The sequence below is a fragment of the Arthroderma uncinatum genome, assembly GCF_011692745.1.
Source record: "Arthroderma uncinatum strain CBS 119779 chromosome Unknown scaffold3, whole genome shotgun sequence".
NCBI lineage: Eukaryota > Fungi > Ascomycota > Eurotiomycetes > Onygenales > Arthrodermataceae > Arthroderma > Arthroderma uncinatum.
The window spans coordinates 2,486,414-2,508,843 of NW_022983865.1; the positions used below are offsets into that span (position 1 = coordinate 2,486,414).

General features: G+C 49.5%; 7 protein-coding genes across 7 annotated transcripts; 3 read left to right on the top strand and 4 right to left on the bottom strand.

The window, feature by feature from the left end:
- Positions 1-1,320: 1,320 nt before the first annotated feature.
- GIQ15_04504 (uncharacterized protein) lies at positions 1,321-2,444 on the bottom strand (the record flags this gene model as incomplete). Its single annotated transcript, XM_033551921.1, has 2 exons — positions 1,321-1,817; positions 1,865-2,444. 2 exons carry the CDS (start codon positions 2,442-2,444, stop codon positions 1,321-1,323), a joined length of 1,077 nt encoding a protein of 358 aa, XP_033405651.1.
- A 1,277-nt stretch (positions 2,445-3,721) lies between these two features.
- On the bottom strand, positions 3,722-7,352 carry GIQ15_04505 (csx2; the record flags this gene model as incomplete). The annotated part of the gene is made up of 4 exons (XM_033551922.1): positions 3,722-5,108; positions 5,176-7,040; positions 7,099-7,232; positions 7,289-7,352. 4 exons carry the CDS (start codon positions 7,350-7,352, stop codon positions 3,722-3,724), a joined length of 3,450 nt encoding a protein of 1,149 aa, XP_033405652.1.
- Positions 7,353-8,337: 985 nt separating this feature from the next.
- GIQ15_04506 (uncharacterized protein) lies at positions 8,338-9,423 on the bottom strand (the record flags this gene model as incomplete). The annotated part of the gene is made up of 1 exon (XM_033551923.1): positions 8,338-9,423. The coding sequence occupies one exon, from the start codon at positions 9,421-9,423 to the stop codon at positions 8,338-8,340; it is 1,086 nt and encodes a 361-aa protein (XP_033405653.1).
- Positions 9,424-11,410: 1,987 nt separating this feature from the next.
- Positions 11,411-13,031, bottom strand: GIQ15_04507 (ankyrin repeat domain-containing protein 44; the record flags this gene model as incomplete). Its single annotated transcript, XM_033551924.1, has 3 exons — positions 11,411-11,874; positions 11,937-12,408; positions 12,549-13,031. The coding sequence occupies 3 exons, from the start codon at positions 13,029-13,031 to the stop codon at positions 11,411-11,413; spliced, it is 1,419 nt and encodes a 472-aa protein (XP_033405654.1).
- Positions 13,032-15,863: 2,832 nt separating this feature from the next.
- On the top strand, positions 15,864-16,190 carry GIQ15_04508 (uncharacterized protein; the record flags this gene model as incomplete). The annotated part of the gene is made up of 2 exons (XM_033551925.1): positions 15,864-15,912; positions 15,988-16,190. 2 exons carry the CDS (start codon positions 15,864-15,866, stop codon positions 16,188-16,190), a joined length of 252 nt encoding a protein of 83 aa, XP_033405655.1.
- A 2,153-nt stretch (positions 16,191-18,343) lies between these two features.
- GIQ15_04509 (uncharacterized protein) lies at positions 18,344-19,571 on the top strand (the record flags this gene model as incomplete). The annotated part of the gene is made up of 3 exons (XM_033551926.1): positions 18,344-18,529; positions 18,598-19,392; positions 19,452-19,571. 3 exons carry the CDS (start codon positions 18,344-18,346, stop codon positions 19,569-19,571), a joined length of 1,101 nt encoding a protein of 366 aa, XP_033405656.1.
- Positions 19,572-21,279: 1,708 nt separating this feature from the next.
- On the top strand, positions 21,280-22,332 carry GIQ15_04510 (uncharacterized protein; the record flags this gene model as incomplete). The annotated part of the gene is made up of 1 exon (XM_033551927.1): positions 21,280-22,332. The coding sequence occupies one exon, from the start codon at positions 21,280-21,282 to the stop codon at positions 22,330-22,332; it is 1,053 nt and encodes a 350-aa protein (XP_033405657.1).
- Positions 22,333-22,430: the final 98 nt, after the last annotated feature.

Genomic DNA, 22,430 nt, shown 5'->3' on the forward strand with positions numbered 1-22,430 from the left:
ATCCAAACGATAGTTAGAAGATGTACAAATTGTAATGTTGAATAGGAGGCTCCTGCTTAGTCAGAAATCCTTCGACTCTGATCTATATCGCTTTAGGACTCCGACTCGTGTACATGCAACTATCCCTATCCCTATCCCTATCTCTACTCTCCCAGCGAAGTGGCTAATAACTTAACGGTTAACATTCTTGTCAACTGAGAAGGAGCCTGGCTCCAACTTCGCTTTTTGTTATCGGTTCGAATCTGAACCTCTCTTGTATGAGGTCAGGGGTTGACATACGTAAAAATTGTTCACCGTAAAGAGTATATGATAGGCTTAGGCCCAACTTATGTACAGTATCCAGCCTACTTTGCCAGCGAAGTGGCCACTCCAATAACCCAGTTGATTTATCACACTTTGTACTGGAGCCTAGCTCCAGCTTCGCTTTTTGGCATTGGTTCGAACCCAAGGGTCTTTTTATCACCGTACGAATTTCCATGGGAAGCCTGCCTGGTCCGCTAATTACGGTAGGAACTATAATGATAATGAACTTATGGTTAGCCCGTAGCTGTAGACTCCTACGTAGTTGGGCAGGCAATATCGTTAAAATGTGAGCTATTGGTTTTAGACTCCCGACCTATGTACGGCACATTCTCTGTCCTCTACTAGCGAAGTAGCCACGTTAAGCTTATGTTATGTCGTGTGATACACCTGACTTTCGATGCTCAAACCATTGGAGCCTAGGTATTCGAGTCCAAGGAGACTTTTTACCCCTCTGTGAGCATGTACGGATCCCTCCTTTCTCTACAACCATCATTAGAACTCTCATGGTGCTCAAGCCACGGTCAAATATATGTTATTTGTAATAATGTTCATATTGGTGATATAGCCAGCTAGATAACACATATTCACACCAGAAAAAGGGGGCATGATAGAACTTATAAGCTTGTGCATGAATGCTTGCTTCAAGAGCTAAGAAGAATAGAAACGATCCGCTGATAGAAAGGAGAGCCAAGAGCGCGACAAGGAGACGATATGATCATAGCCTTACATGATATGATATTCCAGCATGTAGAGTTGGCGAATATGCAGTATAGCAGGAGAGATGCAAGAAAAGACGAGCACGAGTCGACTCCACTCCACTCCGATACCAATATTCGAATAATTCCACCCTCCCTGATAGTTGATAGTTGAGTTGGTAAATGAAATGCCTCCGTACCGAATAAAACTCCCAATAACTTCCTCGTAATAGAGGGAAAATAAAAACCTTAAGACGACATATAGGTTAAAGGAAAGGGAAAAGGTCCTGGATAAGCATGGAGCTTAGATGGGACATCATAGTCAATCCATGAAATCTGCCCTCAGAATCTTTTCCTGGAAATAATCCGGCTTCGGCCGTGGCTTGGCCTGCTGCTGCTGGGATCTCTGCTGCTGTGTAGGCGGCGGTGGCGAGGACGGGTGACGCTCCAACAGCTCCTTTGGAGGCGGCTTATACGCTTCCATGGTAGCAACAGAGGCCGACCGATGATGTTTGCCCGAGAACGAGCCAGATGAGAATGAAGAAGACAGAGATGGGGAGGAAGATGGAGAGGTGGAGGTGGTGGACGAGCCAGCAGAGAGGGGCTGTTGGTGTGCCTGCCCATGCCCATGCCCCTGACCCTGGCCCTGCTGCTGCTGATGCATGGAGAAGCTTCCGGCAAGGGACGGAGCTCGTTCAGCTCTGGTTCGAAGGGCTTCTGGCCAGTTGAAGCCTTCACCTGTTTGGACAGACGTGTTGTCAGCATTGACATTCTCAAGTATGAGAATATGTGGGGTAAAAATTACGAATAGGGCGTTGACTGTAACATCAATGCCAGCACTATTCAATTGACGAAAAGTTTCCTACCAAGGCTACCACCCCTGCCGTGATGGATAGAGGTGGTGTGGTATTTAAATGAGGGAACCGGAATGGAAAGGGATTGATATATACCGTTTATACTGGCAGCCCGATCCCGGAAGCTGAAGGATACTCGCCTCGCGAACGGGGATGCAGATGTAGGCAGTGGTGTATCGTCGCCTTCCTCGTCCTCTTCCTCAACGACTGCCTGTTCCATTGTTGGGGAGCTCGAGAGGATCGAGCTGGACATGCTTCCCCGTCGGCGTCTGCCAGACGGAGGTGCTGCTGGCGCCGTCGTCGGTGTAGCGCCCGCCACTGCCTGGCCAAAGGGAGCTGACTGGTTGGTGGGGGAGCCAGACAACCCGAGTGTGGTGATTGACATTCGACGACGGTGTGGTTGCTGCTGAGCATTCGACGCTGCCGCCGCTGCCGTAAAGAGGGGGGCGGCATTCGATGCATTGGTGTTCAGCGGCGGTGGTCCACCATTGCTAGGCCGAGAGAACATCTCGGTGATCGAGGCACGGCGGCTTCGAGGTGCTATGGGTGTGGCAGGAGGTGAGTTCGAGATATGTGCAGCGTTAGAGGACATGGTGGGCGGTGTAAAGTGGTTGTTGACTAATAAACGGTGTAGGTTCAGGCCGGTGTGGTAGATAACGGTTGGACGGCCGTTAGAAAACGGCGGGTTCGTCCTGATACCAAACCAGCAATTGCAATGTGGGTAGAAGTCGTTCTTTCAACAAAGAGGCCGGCCTGCTCTGGTTTCCTTGATATCCGGTTCTTCTTGTTAGAGACCGTCGTTCGATGACGTGGATCTGCAGATCTTCAAACAGGCACTAGTCGATCTCAATAGTGAATATACGGAGTAGCGTATGAGGTAGAGAGAGAGTCGGTGTCAAGAAGCGAGAAAACAGGCAAGGAATAGAGAGCACTGCTTTGTCCTGCTTGTCCGATGGAAGAAGGAGAGGCGATAGTGAGCGAGGTGAGCGAGTGGGGAGCGTTCTTTATCTACGGGAGCTGTGGGAACCTGTGGAGAGCTTGGGTGGCGAGCAGTGATGCCCTATCCCTTGGTCTGCCAGGGACGGACCCAAACGACCCAACCAGAGGGTGAATTGAAGCCTGAATTCGAGCGTTAGAAGGCCGGTGAATGAAGTAAAGACGTGTAAAAAGATGAAAGATGAAGAGGAAGAAGAAGAAGAACGAAGTGTGAATAGAGAAGAAGGAGGAGAGGTTCGATTAGGTAATAAACTCCACACACAGACCACGCCACCTCCAGCCAATCAGAGGCCAGAAGTGCCTAGCTCCATCACATGATAATTACGCTTACCATACCATACGCATAAAAACACACCAAAAGAGGAATAAAAGCGGTGGCCGATACAGCCCATTTCAGAGTTCGTTAGTGTAATTTACCCCGGATTTTCATGACTAAGCTAAAGCTGACTAAGATGCGGGGACGGATAAACCTTTATCCTGCGGACGAATGGAGAAAGCATGTGACTTGTCATTATCATTAGTTAAGCTAAGGGCCTGCATTATTTCGCCCTGGGGGTGCATAATCAGGGGAAAGCGAGTAGAGGGTAGAGAAACAAGAGAAAACGTTATACATCCATACACGGTCTGGTGGGGAAACTGGGGAAGAGGGAATTTATGAGTGCGCGGTTTTTGCATTCGCCATTAGCATCTGAAACGCCACAAACAAAGGGAGGAGAAACGTGGGTGGTATCGCCTTTACAGAACTGATAAACGAATAAAGGATGGGCGAGGTGAAAGACACGGGAAGGGATAGAGTAGGGATGGGGAATGGAAATGGGATGGGACGGGATGGGATGGGGTAGGGGAGATATGCTGGAAGGGAGAGAAGGGTGATTATCCAGCTAGAGAAGACACTTTGCCGGCAAACCGTGCACCAGCGCTTCCTCTCTTATGCAGCCTCTCTCGCTCCTTGCTGTCAACGCTGGGGGAGAAGGAACCGGGTCCCTCGTTTCCACGGATAGTAGGCAGCGCACTCAGAGTGTCGGCGGTGTTACCACCAGGCCCAAGTCGTGATGATCGAACAGTTCGCTGGTTCACATATAACTGCGCAGCCTGAGAGAGCGGAATGGCAGGCATCTGAGATGGAATCACAGCACCGTTCTGCACCAAAAGCTCCGCAACAGGGAAAGGTATCGCATTAACACTGACACCGGAGGAATGAGAAGGAGTAAAAGTTTTAGAGCCGCCTAGGGTTGGGGTCGAGGTTCCAGATCCTGGTGCTGCAGGGTCGGCAGCCGCAAGGGCTAGGAAGACGGCATGCGTATTACGTGAACGATCTGCGACGTTGAGGTTCGCCCGTAGAGCAATGCCGTATAACACCCCTTGTATATCGTTCTTCTTGATTGAAGCAAGTAGCGTTTCATCTGGAGATGCGAATCTCGACAAAGTGGTTGATAGCGGTCGAACATATGCTCGATCACTATACTTTGCCGTAATGAATTTCAGTCGCTGGTCACGCGTCGCTTGCGGGCCGGGCTTGATCCCAGGATCTAACTGCGCCTCCCAGACCATATTGCTAACGCGATTTCCTATCTGTAGCAATATCTCCACGATATCATTTGAGAAGGAGTGGATGTCGAGTGTCAGCGAGCGTATTTTGGATATATGCGTTCCCAACGATCTGTGGATGCCACTGCATTCAATGCATAGGACTATTCCGAGGTTGATAGATACCCATTCAACTTTCGATGCGGATCCGCAGTCCGCACACCAATTATTGCCCTGGTCGGCGTTGTGGATGGTTTGCAGGAGTTTGGCAGGGTCCTCATCAAAGCTATGGCTATCGCTCCTCACGTAACTGGGTCGTGCGCCTACTGTTGTGCGGCGGCCCATATTCCCAGTATTGCCCGTGTTGGAGGATGTAGAGACACCATGCTGGCCGGAATACGACGAACTCTTGCCCGTCAGGACAGATCCGATGTCTCGTCGGGGCTTGTCACCAGGTGATGGGTTACCTAAGGGAGCCATGCCTCGACCCTCGACGGCGCTCTGTAAGGCGTTGTTAATCGCTAGGATCCAGTTGGCCATGTCCTCTTCGGAGGTTGCTTGGTATATCCGTTTATATTGAGGAGTGATGACCTCGAAGCAGAACCGTCTCTCTGCATTGCGTGCCTCGCGAACAGACGCCATCCGTAGATCGATGGGGTCCATGTGCAGATCGAGCTTTTGCTTCCAGTTGCTATATTCTGAGAGCTTGCCTTGGTCGAGAACGATCCAGAACCTGAGTTAAAAGTCATATTAGCCATGTGAATCTAAGGAAGATGTAGTTGAAACGTGAAAAAACTTACTTATGCCATGCCTGTTTATTAATGCCCTTGGGATCGATATGAGATCCTGGACGTGACAAGGCCCATAATAGACCTTCCTTTCTTTGTTGGCCATTTGCCCGTTCCGCCGCTGCCATGCTCGTGCTATCACGTTCTTCCAGGTCACGAATCCCCTTGAACCGGTTATGAGTTGAAGAGAGTGATCCAATTGTCGATCCGGTCAAGGCCGTTGCTGCGTTGGGGGACGATGACAAAGCTGACGTGTTACTCACGACGCCCTTCAACGTCGAACTTGTACTGTCCGCTCGCCCAAGGTCGGAGTCAGACGTATAAGTGGTGGTGGCGGAGGTGGTATTAGTACCGCCAGGTGTAGGTGGTGGTGGGCCTGGGTTCGGGACTGTCTCTGGTTCAATATACTTCTTGGTGCTGTTCTCGAGGGCCCTGCGTTTCTCTTCCCGCTCCGTACGCTGAAACTGGAACTCTTTATCGGCTTCGGAGACCTCGTGCATCAGAGCTTCGAGTTGCGGCATCAGCTCACCAACTTTTTTGGCGGTTGCGAGATAACTCTGGGCTTGCGTCCCGGCATATTTGGTGAGATAAGAGAGCACTTCCTGGTCCTTCTTACCACCGTGTAAGTCTTGCATGAACGATGAATAGTCGAAACGCTTTAATTCGAAATTCCTTCTCTTGGTTTGGTATTTGGAATCACTCTCCGCTCTCTTCTTTTCTTTCAGAGAGTCTTGTCGTTGGCCCAGATACCTTCCAACATACGCATAGTAGTCTCTGCTCTCATCGTCAAAGATCTTCTTCTTCCATTCCGCCTGTTTGATGTCTTGTGTATAGAGTTTCGAAAGAGGTTCGATGATAAGCTTTTGCAAGTTGACGGAGTTCTGTTGCTCGTAGCGGAGGATTTCTTGCGCAGTCTTCTCAAAGTAATGGTCCATGGCAGGCTGTATAGCGTTGGCGTTGGATTTGGACGCTTCATTCAGCGCAAGGATGAATGCGCAGACCGAATCATTACACGCTACCTGTGCCTGGTGCGCAGCCTCGGCCTTTTTGAGAAGTTTCTTCATCTTCGCCCGCATATTTCCGGTCTTTTGTTCGAGCGCCTTCATCGTGGCTCGAAATAAGGGCCCATCGTCAACCGCGCTCATATCCTCGCCCGGACGTTGACAAGTAACATCCAACTTGACGGGCGCAGCTGTGGTCGCATTTGAAGAGATACTGGCGGCCGGGGCGAACGGGTTCTCGGCATGGTCAATGGGCGAGGTGGGGGCCAGGTTTTCGTTAAACGTGCTGTCTGGCTCGCTCATCCGTGACATGTTCGAGTGGGATGAGATCTGGCGATTACGTTGGGGCACCGCCAGTTCGAACCCTGTAGAGTGAAGGCTGGGACTGGTGGATGGTCTCGCTGGGCCTTGAACCCAATATTCGAACGAAGCCAACGTATTCAACCTGTTCGTCCTCTGGTCGTAGTCCAAGAAGCTGCAGCAATTTCTCCATCCGCCGCCCTTATCTTCCGACCTCTTCGGCGGCTTCCATCGCCATACCCAGTCGAACTGGACTGAAGGTGTGCCACCCGTCTCAAACGTGCCAACGTGCTGAACATTATCATTATTCTGGAGGTTCGGATTCGCATGGAACTCTCGTGTGATCAGGTTGTCGAGCTCCTTTGCGTTCGATGCGTGTGCGAATGTGACTCCCTTGAGCACCGTATCGGCGACTTCTGGCAGCGAACTGGCGACACCGTTTATGGTTGTTGCGGTGGGTATGGGCGAGATTTGGGTCTGTCGAATAACGAATGTGAATCTGAAGTTGAGCTCGTCTTCATTGTTTAATCGGAGGAGGAAGGAAGGTAGCGCATTGCTGCCCACTGAGTCTGGGTCCTATTGCGGTATAACGATCAGCATTGCTATCAAACCCGGAATCACAGATATAACCTACCTGAATGAACTCAATAGGCGTATCGTCACCAGCATCTCTCTTTGCAGTAATCCGTGACGCAGGGAATGAGTTTGGCACAATATTGAGGAGAACGGCGCCGCGCTGGTTGGTGATGATCAGGGAGGAGATGCTCACTATCAGCCCACAGTTAGCAACCAGGCCATATCATAGACAAAGAAGCAACACTCACGCTTAGTCTGGTCCTTCAGATAGAGCACCCCAGGCTCATCAGGCCTGCTGTTGACATTCCCCATATTGAGCGATGCAGAGCAATTGACCAGGCAGGCAGTAGGGCGGGGCTCAAAAGAGACAGCACAAACACAGCTTTATGGACTCATGAAATTCTCGCGCGCCGGTCAGTCTAGGGAGACACCACCATCTGAGCTGCGGAATATGCCAGCAGTTGCGGTAAGCAGGCAAGGCGACGCGTGGTGGAGTGTTGGAGCTGGAGATGAAACAGCGACCCTCGATGCGGGTGTCCCAAGCGCCTATACCGATGGTGAAGCCGGACGAGCGAGCGTGTCCCAAAGAAAAGAGCAAAGACAGAGCTAGAGTACAGCAAAGAGAGAGAAGCGAAAGCTGTAGGTCTAGTAGGCCGTTTATTGTTGACGCCGGTGGAGGTTGTACTTTGCTATCACGCAGATAAGAAGTGGTGGTGGTGGTTCTTTAATTAGCCCCCGGTTCCCCCTTAGTCACGCAGGTCACGAAGTTAATCTGAGCCACAAAGCAACGATGAGGATCTTCTCCGTGACGCCGGCCGTGATGGACAGCATGGTTGATATGACGATACGAGGCTCTGGCGTAGTCACTCGGGATGGGAGGCGAGGCGAGGCAAGGCTTGTTCCTGGCCTGACCCTGGCTACAGCTGCTCAAACGGTGTCAATAAGTAAAGATATATCCCTTGTACGGAGGCTGTCTATTACTCCGCTTATTATTGGAGCAATATATGATCCCGTATTGCATCCTTCGGCGTCAAACTAGTCTGCCATCTACGGAGTACGATCTATTCGTGCCTGGTGGCCGGTTGTCCGAGACCAGCGTAGCCACCGGCTGACCAAGATATCTACAGACAGGAGATGCTATTTACGCGCACGCGAGCAGGCGTTTGATCCTGGGATATCGACCTTGAGGCTGCTAACTTCCCCGTGATTGACTTCGGCCAAGATTCAGCCTCCTAAATGACGTGTTATCAAATCCAGCATGAGATACAATAGCAAGCATGGGGTATCGATCTTAGTTCTATGCTAAGAATGTCCATAACAACACTGCCAGAGTACCTGTAAGAGCTAGAGTGGTGGTGCCGCCACTGTACATCGCCGCTCCTCCGTTCTTTAGAAAGGTACCGTTTCTGGCAGCATACCATTCCCCCGAAGTCGAGTTGAGCAGCAGCGGCATCCCCGTCTCGTCGGGGACTAGGCGAATGATACCATCATGGTAATGCTCCTTCTCACTCTGATAGTCTCCGCTATAGTTTGACCAAAACTTAGAGTCCTTAGCAGGCAGGATGTGGTGCCCTTGAAACCGAATCTCCGCCGTCAAATAAGTGCCAGTGTGAGTGTTATTGCGTAAATAAATATGTTCAGCCTTTGTAGAAAGAGTGACAGCCGCACTACTGTTATCAAACTGAAAAGTGTAGTTGAGATTTTGGGCATCCGTCGTCCAGTAGATTCGGCTATCGCGCCAACATCCCTCCCCGGTGTGTCCCTCCTGGCGGGAAGCACAGTAGTGATCTGAATCGTTATTCGATACCTTGGCGCATGCCAGCTCCACATAGCGATTAGGACCAGAGTACTGAGTATCCTTTTTATCCTCAAATAGCGCCTCCTCGGTACCTTTAATCGTCCAGGCTGGGAGGCCGTCGGATGGCTCTTTGTTGGGTGCAAGAATTGCGGGCTTGATGACGCCGTTGACGTATGGCCCGGGGACAGACCCATTGGAGACGAGAATGTCATAAATCTGAAGACTGATGGGATTGAGGTTCCATATGTCCTTGTTCACTTCATAGACTCTCAGCGCAACATCAACAGCTAAATTCTCCAATGAGGTAGTCGGGGTGTTGGCCGGTGGACAGAGTCGGAGTGTAGAGGGATTCGGGAGGTCAATGTTCCAGGTACGGGGACACTTGTTCCCGTTATAGTTGATATCAGGTAAAGCATCGGGAACGTGAACCACGGCGGACATATTGCCAAAGTACATGAAGCAATACGGGTTCCGGTTATCGAGATTGCTGTCAGCCGTCCTCGCAAGAGTGAGAGGAAGCGAGAGGAGGAGAAGTGAACATATGAGGCCGAACCCTGTCATTGCTGCCCTTGGAAGCATCGCCATCTTGTCTGCGGGCGTCTGTAGCAGTAATGTCAGGTCGGAGACGCCAGGGCGAGAGTGAACGAGTGCAATCCACGACACAATGGGGGGTATCTGCTCTGACTATATATTTAGGTCGCAAGCGCTGTCCGAGAGGAATAACAACGGGCTAAGTTCGCCCGATTTCCCGACTAGCTCGCATCCTTGCAGGTTGAAATTTCACAAAGGGGTAATCGCGGGAGTCATTCTCCGGCTCCAGTAAATAATGGGTGTCTGTGGAAGGGCGTCATAACCACAGTATGCATAGTAGAAGCGTAAACTTTGGCATAGACGCGCGCGAATTACCTTTTGGCCTATCTTTGCGCTTTTTGGGCAGTTCAGCGGCATCTAGATACTACTAAGTCGCCGTGGTTGCCCGTTGACCTGGGTTCTGAGCCGCATATTCTGTTGATCGTCCTTTGCCTATAGTATCAGTATTAGATATGTGACATCTCCGTTTCGCCTATCAAGAGGCTGTGTGTAGATTCGGGGGCATGGCAACCAAATGGTGGCCCTTGTGCTATCCAAGTGGATATCCAGCTGATAGATAATAAAGAGATATATACGGAGTACTAGGCTGTTAGTAGTGAGTCTTAGGGATAAAAAGGCAAGACGGAGTTCTATATATTGCAGTTAGTACCGTACGGTGTCATGGAGATACCCTCTCGTATTGAGTGTTCAACGGTAAAATGTATCCATGGAAGTTTTGATAGAGAAAAATCCAACCTCGGCTCTAGCTTAGTAAGCTGTTCTATTCTGGGACTAGCGTGAGTGTGTGAGATACTAACCACGTGATATCAACTTTTATCTCTGCCGCTTTTACAAGTTGCATCATCACCAGCATCTTGAGCATATATCTAGAACGACGGGCTCCCAGGCACGGTTTCGGACTCTTCACGATACACACTTTGTTCTCTAGTGGCATACCCTTGAACAGGTACCATACTCAAGTCGCCCAGCTACATATTGAAATACCCACATACGCCATGGCCTCCCAACTTCTTCCATTAGGTGGGCTGTCTCTCTGCGAAATACCAGTGTTTTCAGCGTCTGGGACAAAGTACTGATGATGTATTGTTGGATGGCTGCAGAGTTGATTGACAAATGCGTGGGATCGAAAATATGGGTTGTTATGAAGGGCGATAAGGGTAGGTTCATCATCTCCAAAGTGCCAGCCTCTCGGCCTTTGCATGCATGGGTGTTCGAGTTGATGTATTGGCGGGCTTGTTCTTGAGTGGCGGATTCTAACTATCATTGTTCAGAGTTCTCGGGGACTTTACTCGGGTTTGATGATTATGTTAGTACGTATACCTGTGACCTTCTACCAGCGGACGATGCATAGTTCCCTGTCTAACGGTTGATACACGATACAGATATGGTTCTTGAGGATGTGACTGAATTGTATGTATGATTTTCCTCTTTGAAGTTAAGGTCAAGTCTATCCACTACTAACTTCATTCAAGTGATTATTCTGGCGGCCAAACGAAACTCTCTAAAATCCTACTAAACGGAAATAATGTCTGCATGGTAATTTATATCCGCCAACATGATCTTTTATTGCTCGACCCGTTAACTGTATCTCTAGTTAATACCCGGTGGCGAAGGACCAGTCAGCGCAGCTCCCTAGCTCAGCAGAGGACGGATTTGATGAAATGCACAGCACGACTTGTTAATCATGATATCAAAAGAAATTCCACGAGAAATAGAAACGTATGCCTTAACGAGGATCGTCGTTAGTGAATCGTTTCATCAATTTCGTTAATTTAATCTAGAGTCATTCCGTAATGTATTACATTAGAATAAGATCCAAAAAGAAGGACACAAACGTCTTCATGAAAGATAAGGCAGTCAGATAAGGCAGTCCAGCTGGGACCAAGCCTGTAAGCAACGCAGAAAAACATGCATAAACCAAGCCATTATGAAAAGAAAAAAAACCCGGTAAGACGCAAAAATCCATGTAAACTCCCCACCATTATTTTGAAGATTGGCGTAGCTTAAAATTCTCGATCGTATGGAGAATCAGCCTCGATTCTATGGTGTGTTTTTCCTGTAATATGTCGATGGCCGTGCGCCCTTTTATGTCGAGGGCTTCAACTTCAACGCCCATGTCGAGTAGGACCTGGGCGGCGCGTTCGGGGCATTCTCCAGGCGTGCATCTGGGCGAGTTCGCGGCTAGGATGTGTAGTGCAGTTTGGTTTGAGTGGTCTACGGCTGTGATGTCCGATCCGGCCTTGAGGAGTCGTCTTAGAAGGACCACGAACGCGCTGCCACGGCTGTCGTGTGGGTTTCCTTGTTCATAGTGACAATGCAGTGCTGATGATGCCCTTAATAGCGGTGTTTCGCCATTTGTGTTTCTAGCTCCCAGATCAGCCCCTGCGTCAAGTAGGAGTTTCACTACTTTTTCGTCTGGCTGAAATGTGGACACATGTAGATGCACTGCTCAAACGTCAACAATCATAGCAATATACGTCACAAAGCACCGGGAAAAAAGGACATACATGGAGTATTGAGTCTATCGTCGAGCGAGTTTACATCGGCACCTTGACTTAACAAGAATGTAACAAGTTCAGGAGACGGTTGGTTTGTAAAGCAAGCTGCGTGGAGTGGAGACTGATAACCAATTGCGTTGTCGTTGTCGAGCCTCATGTTGGAAGCCAGTAACATTTCAACCACTTTCAGATGCCCGGACGCGGCGGCCGCGCTGATGGCTCTACTGGATTTCCTAACGATCTCCGGGTCTGCTCTGTCAAGCAGGAGTTGAACAACCGATAGATTCCCAGTGGAAGCCGCGCTGACTAGCACCGAGCTGGGGCTGTCGTCCGTAGGGTTATCCAGAACGGCCCCGTTGTCGAGGAGAAACTTTACCGTCTTGTAGTCCGTGAATCCAGCTGCATGTCCGAGAAGAGACGGGTCCTTTGGGTTTGCCGGGTTAATAGACCCTCCATGGTCGAGGAGGAATTTGATGAGATACTGATCGCGTGATAGGACTGCCTCAAATAGCTTTTTCAAGGCCTCGTTAGGGAAATTATATTGCAAAAATCAAACGGCTACGGGGAAAAGAAAGAACAGGAGATGAAGGAGATGACGATGATGAAGGAAGAGGTGAATACCATGCCGGACTCGTCCACGCTAAAGCCGTAATCGAGAAGAACCTTTATCGTTTCCATTTGCTTTGCTTCCACCTTGCGCGGGGAGAGGGAATAATACAGGACCATGCCCAGGGCATTCCTCCCGTCGAAGCCCTTTCTGTCCCTCACCGCGCCTCTGTCCAGCAGGAGTTTGACTATGTCTGCGCGATCCTTGTTAGCCGCCCAATGCAGAGGATAGGAGTTCCCAGCGCGATCTCTGTCGAGGATGTTGACTTCCGCGCCATGGTCCAGCAGGAACTTGACGACTTCCAGGTCGCCATTGTAGAAGCAAGCGAGATGCAGCGCGGACATGCCCTCGAACCCATCGCCTTCCAGGGCATTCACATCGATGTCGCTGGTGAAGGCAGCCCTCAGCTGCTCCACGGTGCCATGCCGGGCCGCCTTAAAAAAGGCCGTGTATGAGGGGTCGTCCGATGGTGCCCATGTCACTTCATCAGAGTCCATCGCTGACCGGCCTCGGAGACTTATCCCTCGTTCATGAAAGGGGAGGAACAAGCATGGAAGGGAGTGGGATAGAAGCATCAAAGGACATGTATAGGGAGAAGATGTCGTCGCGGCAAAGGTTTAGGTCGCGATGCGTAGTTCCTTTGTCGGACGCCAAGCAAGGGTAGCTCTACGTGGGGTCGCCAACACACCACCAACAATAACAACAACACGATAACATCGACAGTGATAGGACGGCGACGGCGATGACGGCGACGACGATAGGACGACGACGGCGATGACATGACAGTGACGATGATGACAGTGATAGGACGATGGCAGGATACAGGACGCTGTTCCATGGTTGACCCTCGCAGACCATGATCCGACTCGCGGATGCGTTGACTGAGCTGGACGATGAGATAGTGCGAGGATCATGTCGTTTGGCTGCTGGGAACATGCGAACCATGGTCGACTCTGTCGATCGTCTGTATCTACGAAGCGAGACGCGCAATACGTCCAGCATTCCAGGCTCAGCACGACGCCTCACCATATACCCGGTTCTTTACATCTGGACGACACTCATCTACGATTATTTGATCATTTGTCATGCTATGTCAGATATGTCAGCTATGCCAGATGTCAGCTATGTCAGCTATGTCGGATATGTCAGCTATGTTAGATATGTCAGATGTCAAATATGTCAAATATGCCAGATGCCAGAGAGACTACGCCAAGGCGGTTCATCCTTCAGCCAGACTTTTGTGCCTGATCAGGTAGCATTCACGAGTGACAGCCACGCCGTTGAACAGAACCTTGTCGACGCGTCGGCCCTTCCGGCTGTCCTTACCGTGGTTCACCAGCGACATTCTACTGGACACCGCTGTCACATTCTTAGCTCGTCAAGGGAGCAGCCACTGCATGCAAGAGACTGGCAGCTGTGATACTGCGTCAGGCTATGGATGTATACGCAGAAGCTGGAATCTTCAATCAAGCAAGCCTTTTCTCGAAGCTTGTTGTTTCAGCTCGTCGTGGTGGCCAATGAGCAGCAGAACGCTGTAGCATAGCTCTCTCGCTAGGGCCAGCTCTTATCGAGTGCTGGACTGGATACGCCTTACAGCCCTTTGACCCTAATCCTTAGTCCTTCATCTATCATAGCTGGCCTCTTATACACCTGTTACTACCCAATAGTCACCCCGGCCAACACTTTTGCAGCGAGTGGTGCTGGCAGCACACCTGGGTAAATTATATTGATTCCATGCACAGCAGCTATCTTATTTCAGCCTCTCAACTTCTATAAATATAGCACCCAGCAAGTGGTATTCACTCACTCCTGTTCAACCCATCCTAGCATTTTGATTCTAGTACCAATTATATAGACTGTCTGTTGGTATACTCAGTGCGGGGTGAACGTATGATGAACGTATGATGAAAGCTGAACGGGAGATGAACACACATCCACTGCTCCGTCGATATTCACCGTGTTCATACTAGGGTCCACGCCCTGCTGTCAGCCTGAGATAGCTTGTCTGGTTTATCCCTCGATCGTTGGCTTTAGGGTATAGCACATGCGGAGAAGCTTATCTTATGCCTTTCAACTGTCATAGTTCAGCCCCGATATCCTCGGGCATCTCCATACTTACAACCAGCCATTGGTGGAATTGCCATGGAGAGTTCACTCCCTTCGCCAGGTCAACACGCAGCCGATCCTAGATGACAGATCCAAGAAAGACTAATCCACATCTTGGGATCATATTCTATGGTAGAGAATACGTCGTAACTCCGTACGTAACCATTCCAAATCTTTTAATAATAGCAGGGTGTCCAAGAAACGGTACGAATACTTCGTGATAGTGGAGATCCAAGCCGTTGTTCAACCGTTCAATTCAAGCCAGGTGGAGGAGTACTTGTAGAGTTACTCTGGTCCAGGTCGCCTGTTTTGTCCAATTGTCTGATGCCGCTCGATTAGCTCGTGCCTATAGCTGTATATCCCGTCCTATATGATTACTTGCTAGCTTCATCTGGTAACTGGTATAAAGTATATCGCGTGATCTTGTAAGGCCTCTTGGACCAGCGTTGATATGTGAGACTTTCGCGGGGATGGCCGGGGGCCTCTGCGAGCGGATGCACCAATTTCCTGATAGCGTGTAGTCTGATAACCCCAGGCCGGGAAGATGCAGACTGATCTATCCCTGCGGCTGTAGACAGGGAAGTCTTCCCATTATCTCGACTTCATTACCCCCTTGCATTGTCTAGATCAAGGCCGTTAACCATAGCAGTTCGACTATCTCCAGTAAATGTCGTCCTGTAACTGCAGTCTCCGTAAGACAAGGCAGCACGACGAGCCATCCGCAAGCCGGAGGTGGATACACCAGGCTCGAGGTTTATCCCAAGCCCCGGGATACTCCCGTTCTGGCTTTGCGTCTCGTAGCATCCATCTCATCCCCATAAGACTACCACGGAGTACGGCCCGAACATCTTATCCAGCAGCGGTTTGAAACTCACGCTCACGCCTGGCCTCGAATTCTCCGTGACTTCGGGATTCTTCGGTGCAGCGGATGGTGAGATGTCTGCATCGATGGTGTGGCTTTTAGCGAGGCTTCACGGCATATCCCTGGGGCCATGGGGGTCGACAGTTATTCCACCAATGCCCGCAGGATCGCTGATTACTTGGGTTTGCGATGGAGCCCAAGGCCACGAGGACTCTTAACAAGAACTGCAGGGGGCCGGTCGCTCAGCCGGGTGGGACCGCACAGTTGATGCCCCTTAGCAGTCTATATGCACGATTGTATGGACTGGAGGTTGCCCCGTAAGAGATACACAGATACAGGGGCATCTCTTTGCATCGATCGTATGGTCAAGACCGCCGCACCAGGTCAGGGAGGTGGTTATCGAACGCGAGGTAAAGCTGGAAGCGATTATGTGCAAGGGATCAAGCAATATTTATTTAAGACTTCGGCTAACTAGTTGACTATAGCTGGGCGGATTCTAGAACCGCAGGTCAAGCCTTTGTACATCTCGCTGATTCATCAGCTCAAGGATGTCAATTTCGACTTCATCTCCTTTCCATCAGATGTCACAGGAGACACTCACGGGCAGGACCGTGGAATGGGCACCGCTACAGCCTCTGAAACCTTCAAAGAAAGCCACAGTCTCATCGGTATGGCTTCTGACCATTAGCAACCCGTCATTGGGAGAAGTCAAGTTCTGTCTGCGGGCCAGAGAAGAACATGCTTCGAGAAGTTTCAAGTCTATCTCCCGCCTGCACCATTATCACCGGCTGAAATACAACCTTATTGGCGGGTCAGCGCTTCCCCATGCCCGGCTATATTGTATGCATGATCAGGAATTTCCACGCTTCGACCCTGTGTCCCAAGGCTGCGAATTCAGGGGTATCTCAACCGCTCCAGTATGATGGGACCGCCGAATGATATCGTCTAGCGCCTTTACTCTAAACCTCCATCAGAGCAACACTACACTGTACGGAGTATCAGCCCGTCTTTGTGCCTGTCTACAGCTTTCCTCGCGTTCAAGAGGCATTCGGGATTCTCTCTCTTTACGGATAGAGCAAGAGGGCATGCGCCACCTCTGACGCTCAAAGACATGTAAGATGAACAGTCTACCTCAGCTCTATCGGTGACTACATCTACCTTCAACACGGAGTAACGCGTAATCCTTCGTGGCTCTGGATTCGAGAGGGAGGGAGAGAAAGAGGCTACGTAGGACGAACTGGTGAACTGCACTCATTGGCCCCCCCAGGTCATAAAAAAACATTTCAGCCAGGATAAAGCCACCCACTTACGCAAAGAAGCAGGTCGTTTGAGATGCTGATCAGCTCGACTCTCTGTTCTGCATCTCTAATTAGTCTCGGTTGCATATTGAGTTTTCTGGCTGCTGTTTAGTACCCATATTCATTGCATCTGCAAATCGACCAGAATAATAGCTTGATCCAACGGATTCCCCAGCTCTGCTCCCGTGCCATACTCCGCACCCTAGTCCCATCCCCTTTTTCCGACACTAAGACGGTGGAGTTTCAGCATTTCAACAACTCCGTCTGCCCACAAAAAAAAAGAGTGTTTTGGCCGGCAGCCTTGGCGCTTGGAAGTCTATAAAACACTATTCTAGCCAGGGATCAGCCTTGGTCACAGACGGCGAGTTGATCATCAGACTGGCCTCATCGGGGTCTCTTCATGATATGTCCGGTCTATTCTATGCAGGGAGATTTTGAACACCGTCGGAATAAGCCCATGTGGCTACGAGGATCAAGTTAAGGCTAGCCTAGCCCTATGAAACATCTGCACGCTGCGCCTAGAGAAGGTGACGAAGCAAGCCACATGGAAGTTGCCAGGACATATGCTCGTAACCCGGGTGGGGATGACGCATGGAGCCCATAGCAATCATCCTCGTCTTAACGGATAGTCCCCTTGGCCGGCATCCTTGCCAACGGGGAAATCGTCAATCATCCAGATAGCCAAACCATGATGCAGGGTCCTGGTACCGTGGAGATGGTATACATCGAGCCTTGCTCGAAAGCCTAGCCATACCGGGGACCATATCGGCACACATATAAATCCACTTGGGAGGGATGCCATCTATGGAAATATCCCCTGACTCTCATCCATCACTAGATGAGCCAGCTTTATCTTCTCCTTATATCCCTCCAGTCGAATCCATGCTCCAGTGAAGCAATATTGTTCTCTGTAGTAGTTAATTCTACATTTATACTCTGCAATACCTAATCTCCCCATCCTCCAACCTCCGAGCCGTGAGATTTCAATACCCAATACCCATTCCAATACCCAACACCGTCCCTCCAACTCGAACACAGTATGGACTCCAGCAGTGACAATGCAACCAAGAAACGTGTGAGAAAGTGGCATCACCGCGGGTTTTCAGGTTGCTCGACATGTAAAAAGAGACACGTGAAATGCGACGAAACATCTCCGGCTTGCTTGAACTGTACCAGGCGAGGTGTAGATTGTGATGGCTCTCACCGAAACCCCACGTTCAAGGCCTATTCACAATCACCGCCAGCGTCAGCTACAGATCAAGAGAAACCAAAGACCCCCGAGACCACGGGAACAGGGAGCGGGTGCAGCCCTATCGACAACTACGTCAATTCAATCGATATCAAAAAAGAACCCGAAATCACCGCACACCATGTTTTCTCTCTAGACACTACACTAAATCTCTGCCCGGAAAGCAAATATTATTCATATTTTGTTAATACGGTCTCCACGCTTTTAATCATATACGATACGCCATATAACTCGAATCCGTTCAGGTACATCTTCCCGCGATATGCATGCACATCAAAGACACTATCACAAGCGATGAGTGCCGTTGGAGCTCTTCATCTTGCAAACACAACGACAGGACGTGATAGGTCAATACATCTTCACCACGCCATGAAGACGTATGGCGAGATAATGCAATCCCTCAGACAAGTCTGGGGGGATCCCAAACGTCAGTTTCAACTAACGGATTTTGCGACTTGTTTACTGTTATGCATTTTCGAGGTAAGCCTACCGTCTTCTTATTTACCACATACTTGATATCGAATATATGGACTCACATTCCTTACTAGATGCTAGACTCACAGATCGAAAACTGGAAAGTGCATTTAGCAGGCGCTCGCGATATATTCGAATCAATCGTCAAGACTCCAACGACAGCCACTGTGGTCCAGAAACAAATCGACGGTTTGGATCGGCCGTTCAAATGCATTCTCATATCGCTCATGGCGTACCTTGACGTTGTGGGCGCAGTCTCTACGAATGAAAGAATGGTGATCGGTGGGTCATACCTGGAAATGCACGGCGAACAGGAATATAACTTTGGCATCTCAACCATAGCCACAGAACGCACAATCGAGGATGTCTACTTGGGTGGGCTACGGCATGCTTGGTCAGTTTTAATGAGCATTAAAGCGGACATTAGCGCATTTGGTGACGCAATAAATCGTGGCTTGTCTCCGAAAGAACAACATACCATCCGTCAAGGCTTAGAGGACAGGCTAAGCTCGTGGAAAGCCCTGGCGCCTGACTGTTTCGCGCAGATTGGAAGTTCAGAGAACATGTCTGATGAATTCGGGAATATCACACTGCTGGAAAGCATGGCTTGTGTCAAGGCACACGAGCAAGCCACGATTATATATTTACATAGAGTGGCCATGAGCGGCCAGCAGGTATCTCGTCCTTCGCCCCCGCATGTACAAATTGCAGCATGCCAGGTTCTAGCGCTGGCAAGAAAATTTGTGAAAGGAGTTGGAAGGCTGGCCATGCTCTGGAATATGTATATGGCTGGCTTAGAGGTGACAGATGGAGGCGATCAAGCGTTTGTGCGTGAATGGTATCAAGAGACGGAGGCATACGGTTTCAGAGTTCGTATCTCCCTTCCTATTCGGCTGGTTAACTCTAGATACTAACATGATCAATATAGACTGCAGATAAGGCTTTACTCACCCTTGAGGATGTCTGGAATAACAAGGCTGCGTCTGAGATGCATGGATGGATTGAAGCACCAAATATAAAAGCTTCACTTCTGTTACCTTTAGGCTAGACGCAAGTTCTTGATGATGAAGTGATGAATACCCGGTAGAAAGAAATAATGATGCTTCTATTTTTTTTTAAATTGGCGACCCACGAATACCATATACAAGCAATTCATCATGATGGGAAGTGAGAAGCACAAGTAAAGTGGATGAGCCGTGTGTGGACCTGTGGAGCGTATTATCATTGAGCATATCAAGCAATCCAACGAGCATGAAATGACTGATTGATATATGCAGCTATACTAGAAATATGGGTTTGCTTAATTAGGAACTATATAGAGCTAATGGGTTCAAGACAACAACAGGCCAACAAAGGTAAACAGATAGTGTACGAGCATATAGAGAGTAGCAAATCATATAGTACTAGATAAATGAAATTAAAGGAAGAGAATGTATATGAACACTACAAGCGAACATATATAAATGTAGGGCCATGTAACGGATTAACCCTTACCCCGTACAGACGAAAGACCAGATTCAGCTTCACCCTGAATGGTTCTATCCTAAGCGAGTTGTATCCAAGCCTATTTCCTCAATTTCCACCGTTTACTGCTACAAAATGAACAGTCATTTGTTGCCATATCCTTACAACCAAGAGCGTCGTCCTCCAATATTCCGGTGTGAGACCTTGGCTAATGCGCTCTACGGCTTTTACCTTCGTTTTCAACTCCCTGCTGCTCCGCCAACCAGTCTCAAGCCAATTCAAGTTGTTTGCATTTCGGACACCCATAACTCGACTAGAGAGATTTCACATGGCGATCTTCTCATTCATGCTGGTGACCTAACTCGAGATGGCACATTCGAAGAGCTTCATGATCAACTTCGATGGCTACAAACCCTCCCACACCCTTGTAAAGTTGCCATAGCAGGGAACCACGATCTCCTACTGGACTCAGATTTCGTTGAACGTCATCCAACTCGTCTTCCCAATCATCCTAGATCATCTGTCCTCGACTTGGATTGGAACAATATCTATTATCTCCAGGACTGTTCTGTCACCCTGGAATTTTCAAACGGGAGGAGATTAACGGTCTACGGCTCACCTCAGACGCCAGAATTTGGTGTTTGGGCCTTTCAATATCCAGCAATTAGGGATGTCTGGACTCAGAGAATCCCTGATAAGACGGATATAGTTGTGGTGCATGGCCCTCCAGTGCTCCATTGCGATGCCGGAAAAAAGGGAGATGGGTATTTGTTGAGGGAGTTGAGGAGGGTGAAGCCACAGCTTGTTGTGTTTGGTCATGCCCACGATGGATATGGAGAAGATAGCCTGTTTCATGATGGGGTACAGAGTGCATGGGAAGATGCAATCCTGCAAAGAAGTGGTGTGGCTGCAATATTTCGCATGAGTTTCTGGATGGTTATAGCATCCCTAAAGGCCTTGCTGGGGGTATCACAGCCCAGGCCAACGAGGCTGGTGAATGCGGCTGTTGCACCAGGAGCAGAGAAGAGAGCAAATAAAGAGCCTATTGTATTAAAAATATAGTCTTTTGACCGTCTATACTGGTGATGCATCTGCGAGGCGACGGTAGCTGCATGCCTATACAACCAACCAGACGGCCCCTGTTGTTTGTTTCTTAGTCTAGGGACACCCCGCCAGTATAAATAACCGGCCAAGTCCAGAGACGCGACCGTCCTTCTCACAACATCCTAGGAGGCGCGAGGATGTTTCTTCTCAACTTTCTAGCTCAAGCAACGGAGCTTTTTTACTCCAGCATGTCGAACCACGAGATGCAATGTGCCCGTGATGGCCATAGCGATGATATCAAAGAGGTCGCCTACATTACAATGCTTCCAAACGAATTGATCCTGTCCATTGCTGAGAACCTCTCCCGGAACTGCGATCTAAACTCGTTTTTACGATGCAATCGCAGATTCCACAGTCTACTGAACCAACAGCTCTACCGGCTAGATGCACAATCTCCTGGAAACGACTCTCTCTGGTGGGCCATAAAGACCGCAGATGTCGACTTAGCAAAGCGCGCCATCGACGCGGGCTCAGATCCGAACAAGAAACGTGGATCGAGGATATGGGTTGGCCACCGGCCATTACTGGTAGCAGTCCTCCAAGCAAAGAACACTCATAAGAGGAAAATTGTGCCCAAGAACGAACCGCCAGACTTCCTAGAGAGAAATGACAACCTTATCCGATACCTAGTTTCCCGAAAAGTGGACATGAACCTGGATCACTTCCAGGACTCGCCTCTGCGGCATGCCGTTTTCAACGGAGAAATAACTACTGTCCGATTACTCCTTGACAATGGCGCCGACGTATCGATACAGGATTGCCGAGGCGGCGGGTTAGCCCAACTTATAGTCGGACGTGCTCAAAAAGATAACCCAAACTCGCCCATTTACTTTCAGATTCTTAAGTTATTACTTGAGCATGGACTGGATCCAAATGCCGGTAATCGGTGGAAATTCACACCCTTACACCAGCAGATAAAGGCCGTGGGAACCGGAGTAGAAAGGGCCAAGAGGAAGAACTACAAGAATATAAATGAGGAAAGAGTGGAAGACGTTCTTAAGCTTCTACTCAAGCATGGAGCTGACATCGATGCCCAAGACCACTTTGGTGAGACACCTCTTTCGCTTGCTCTAGACTGTTTACATGACGAGCCCATATGCCTCACGCTATTGCTTCAGTATGGAGCCGACACGTCTCTAGTTAGCTTGCCATCCTGTCAGGAAAAACGGGAAGCAGCACTTAAAGTGTGCGAGGAAGTTTCACAGGCGACTGGCAAGACATTCAAATTTCGCACCGAGTAGGGACCATGGTGGAACTGGCAACTATGTAAAGTACGTTCTCAAAGTTTCTTGGCTTTATTGTGTGGTTGAGATAGAGCATATATGATACATAAGTATTC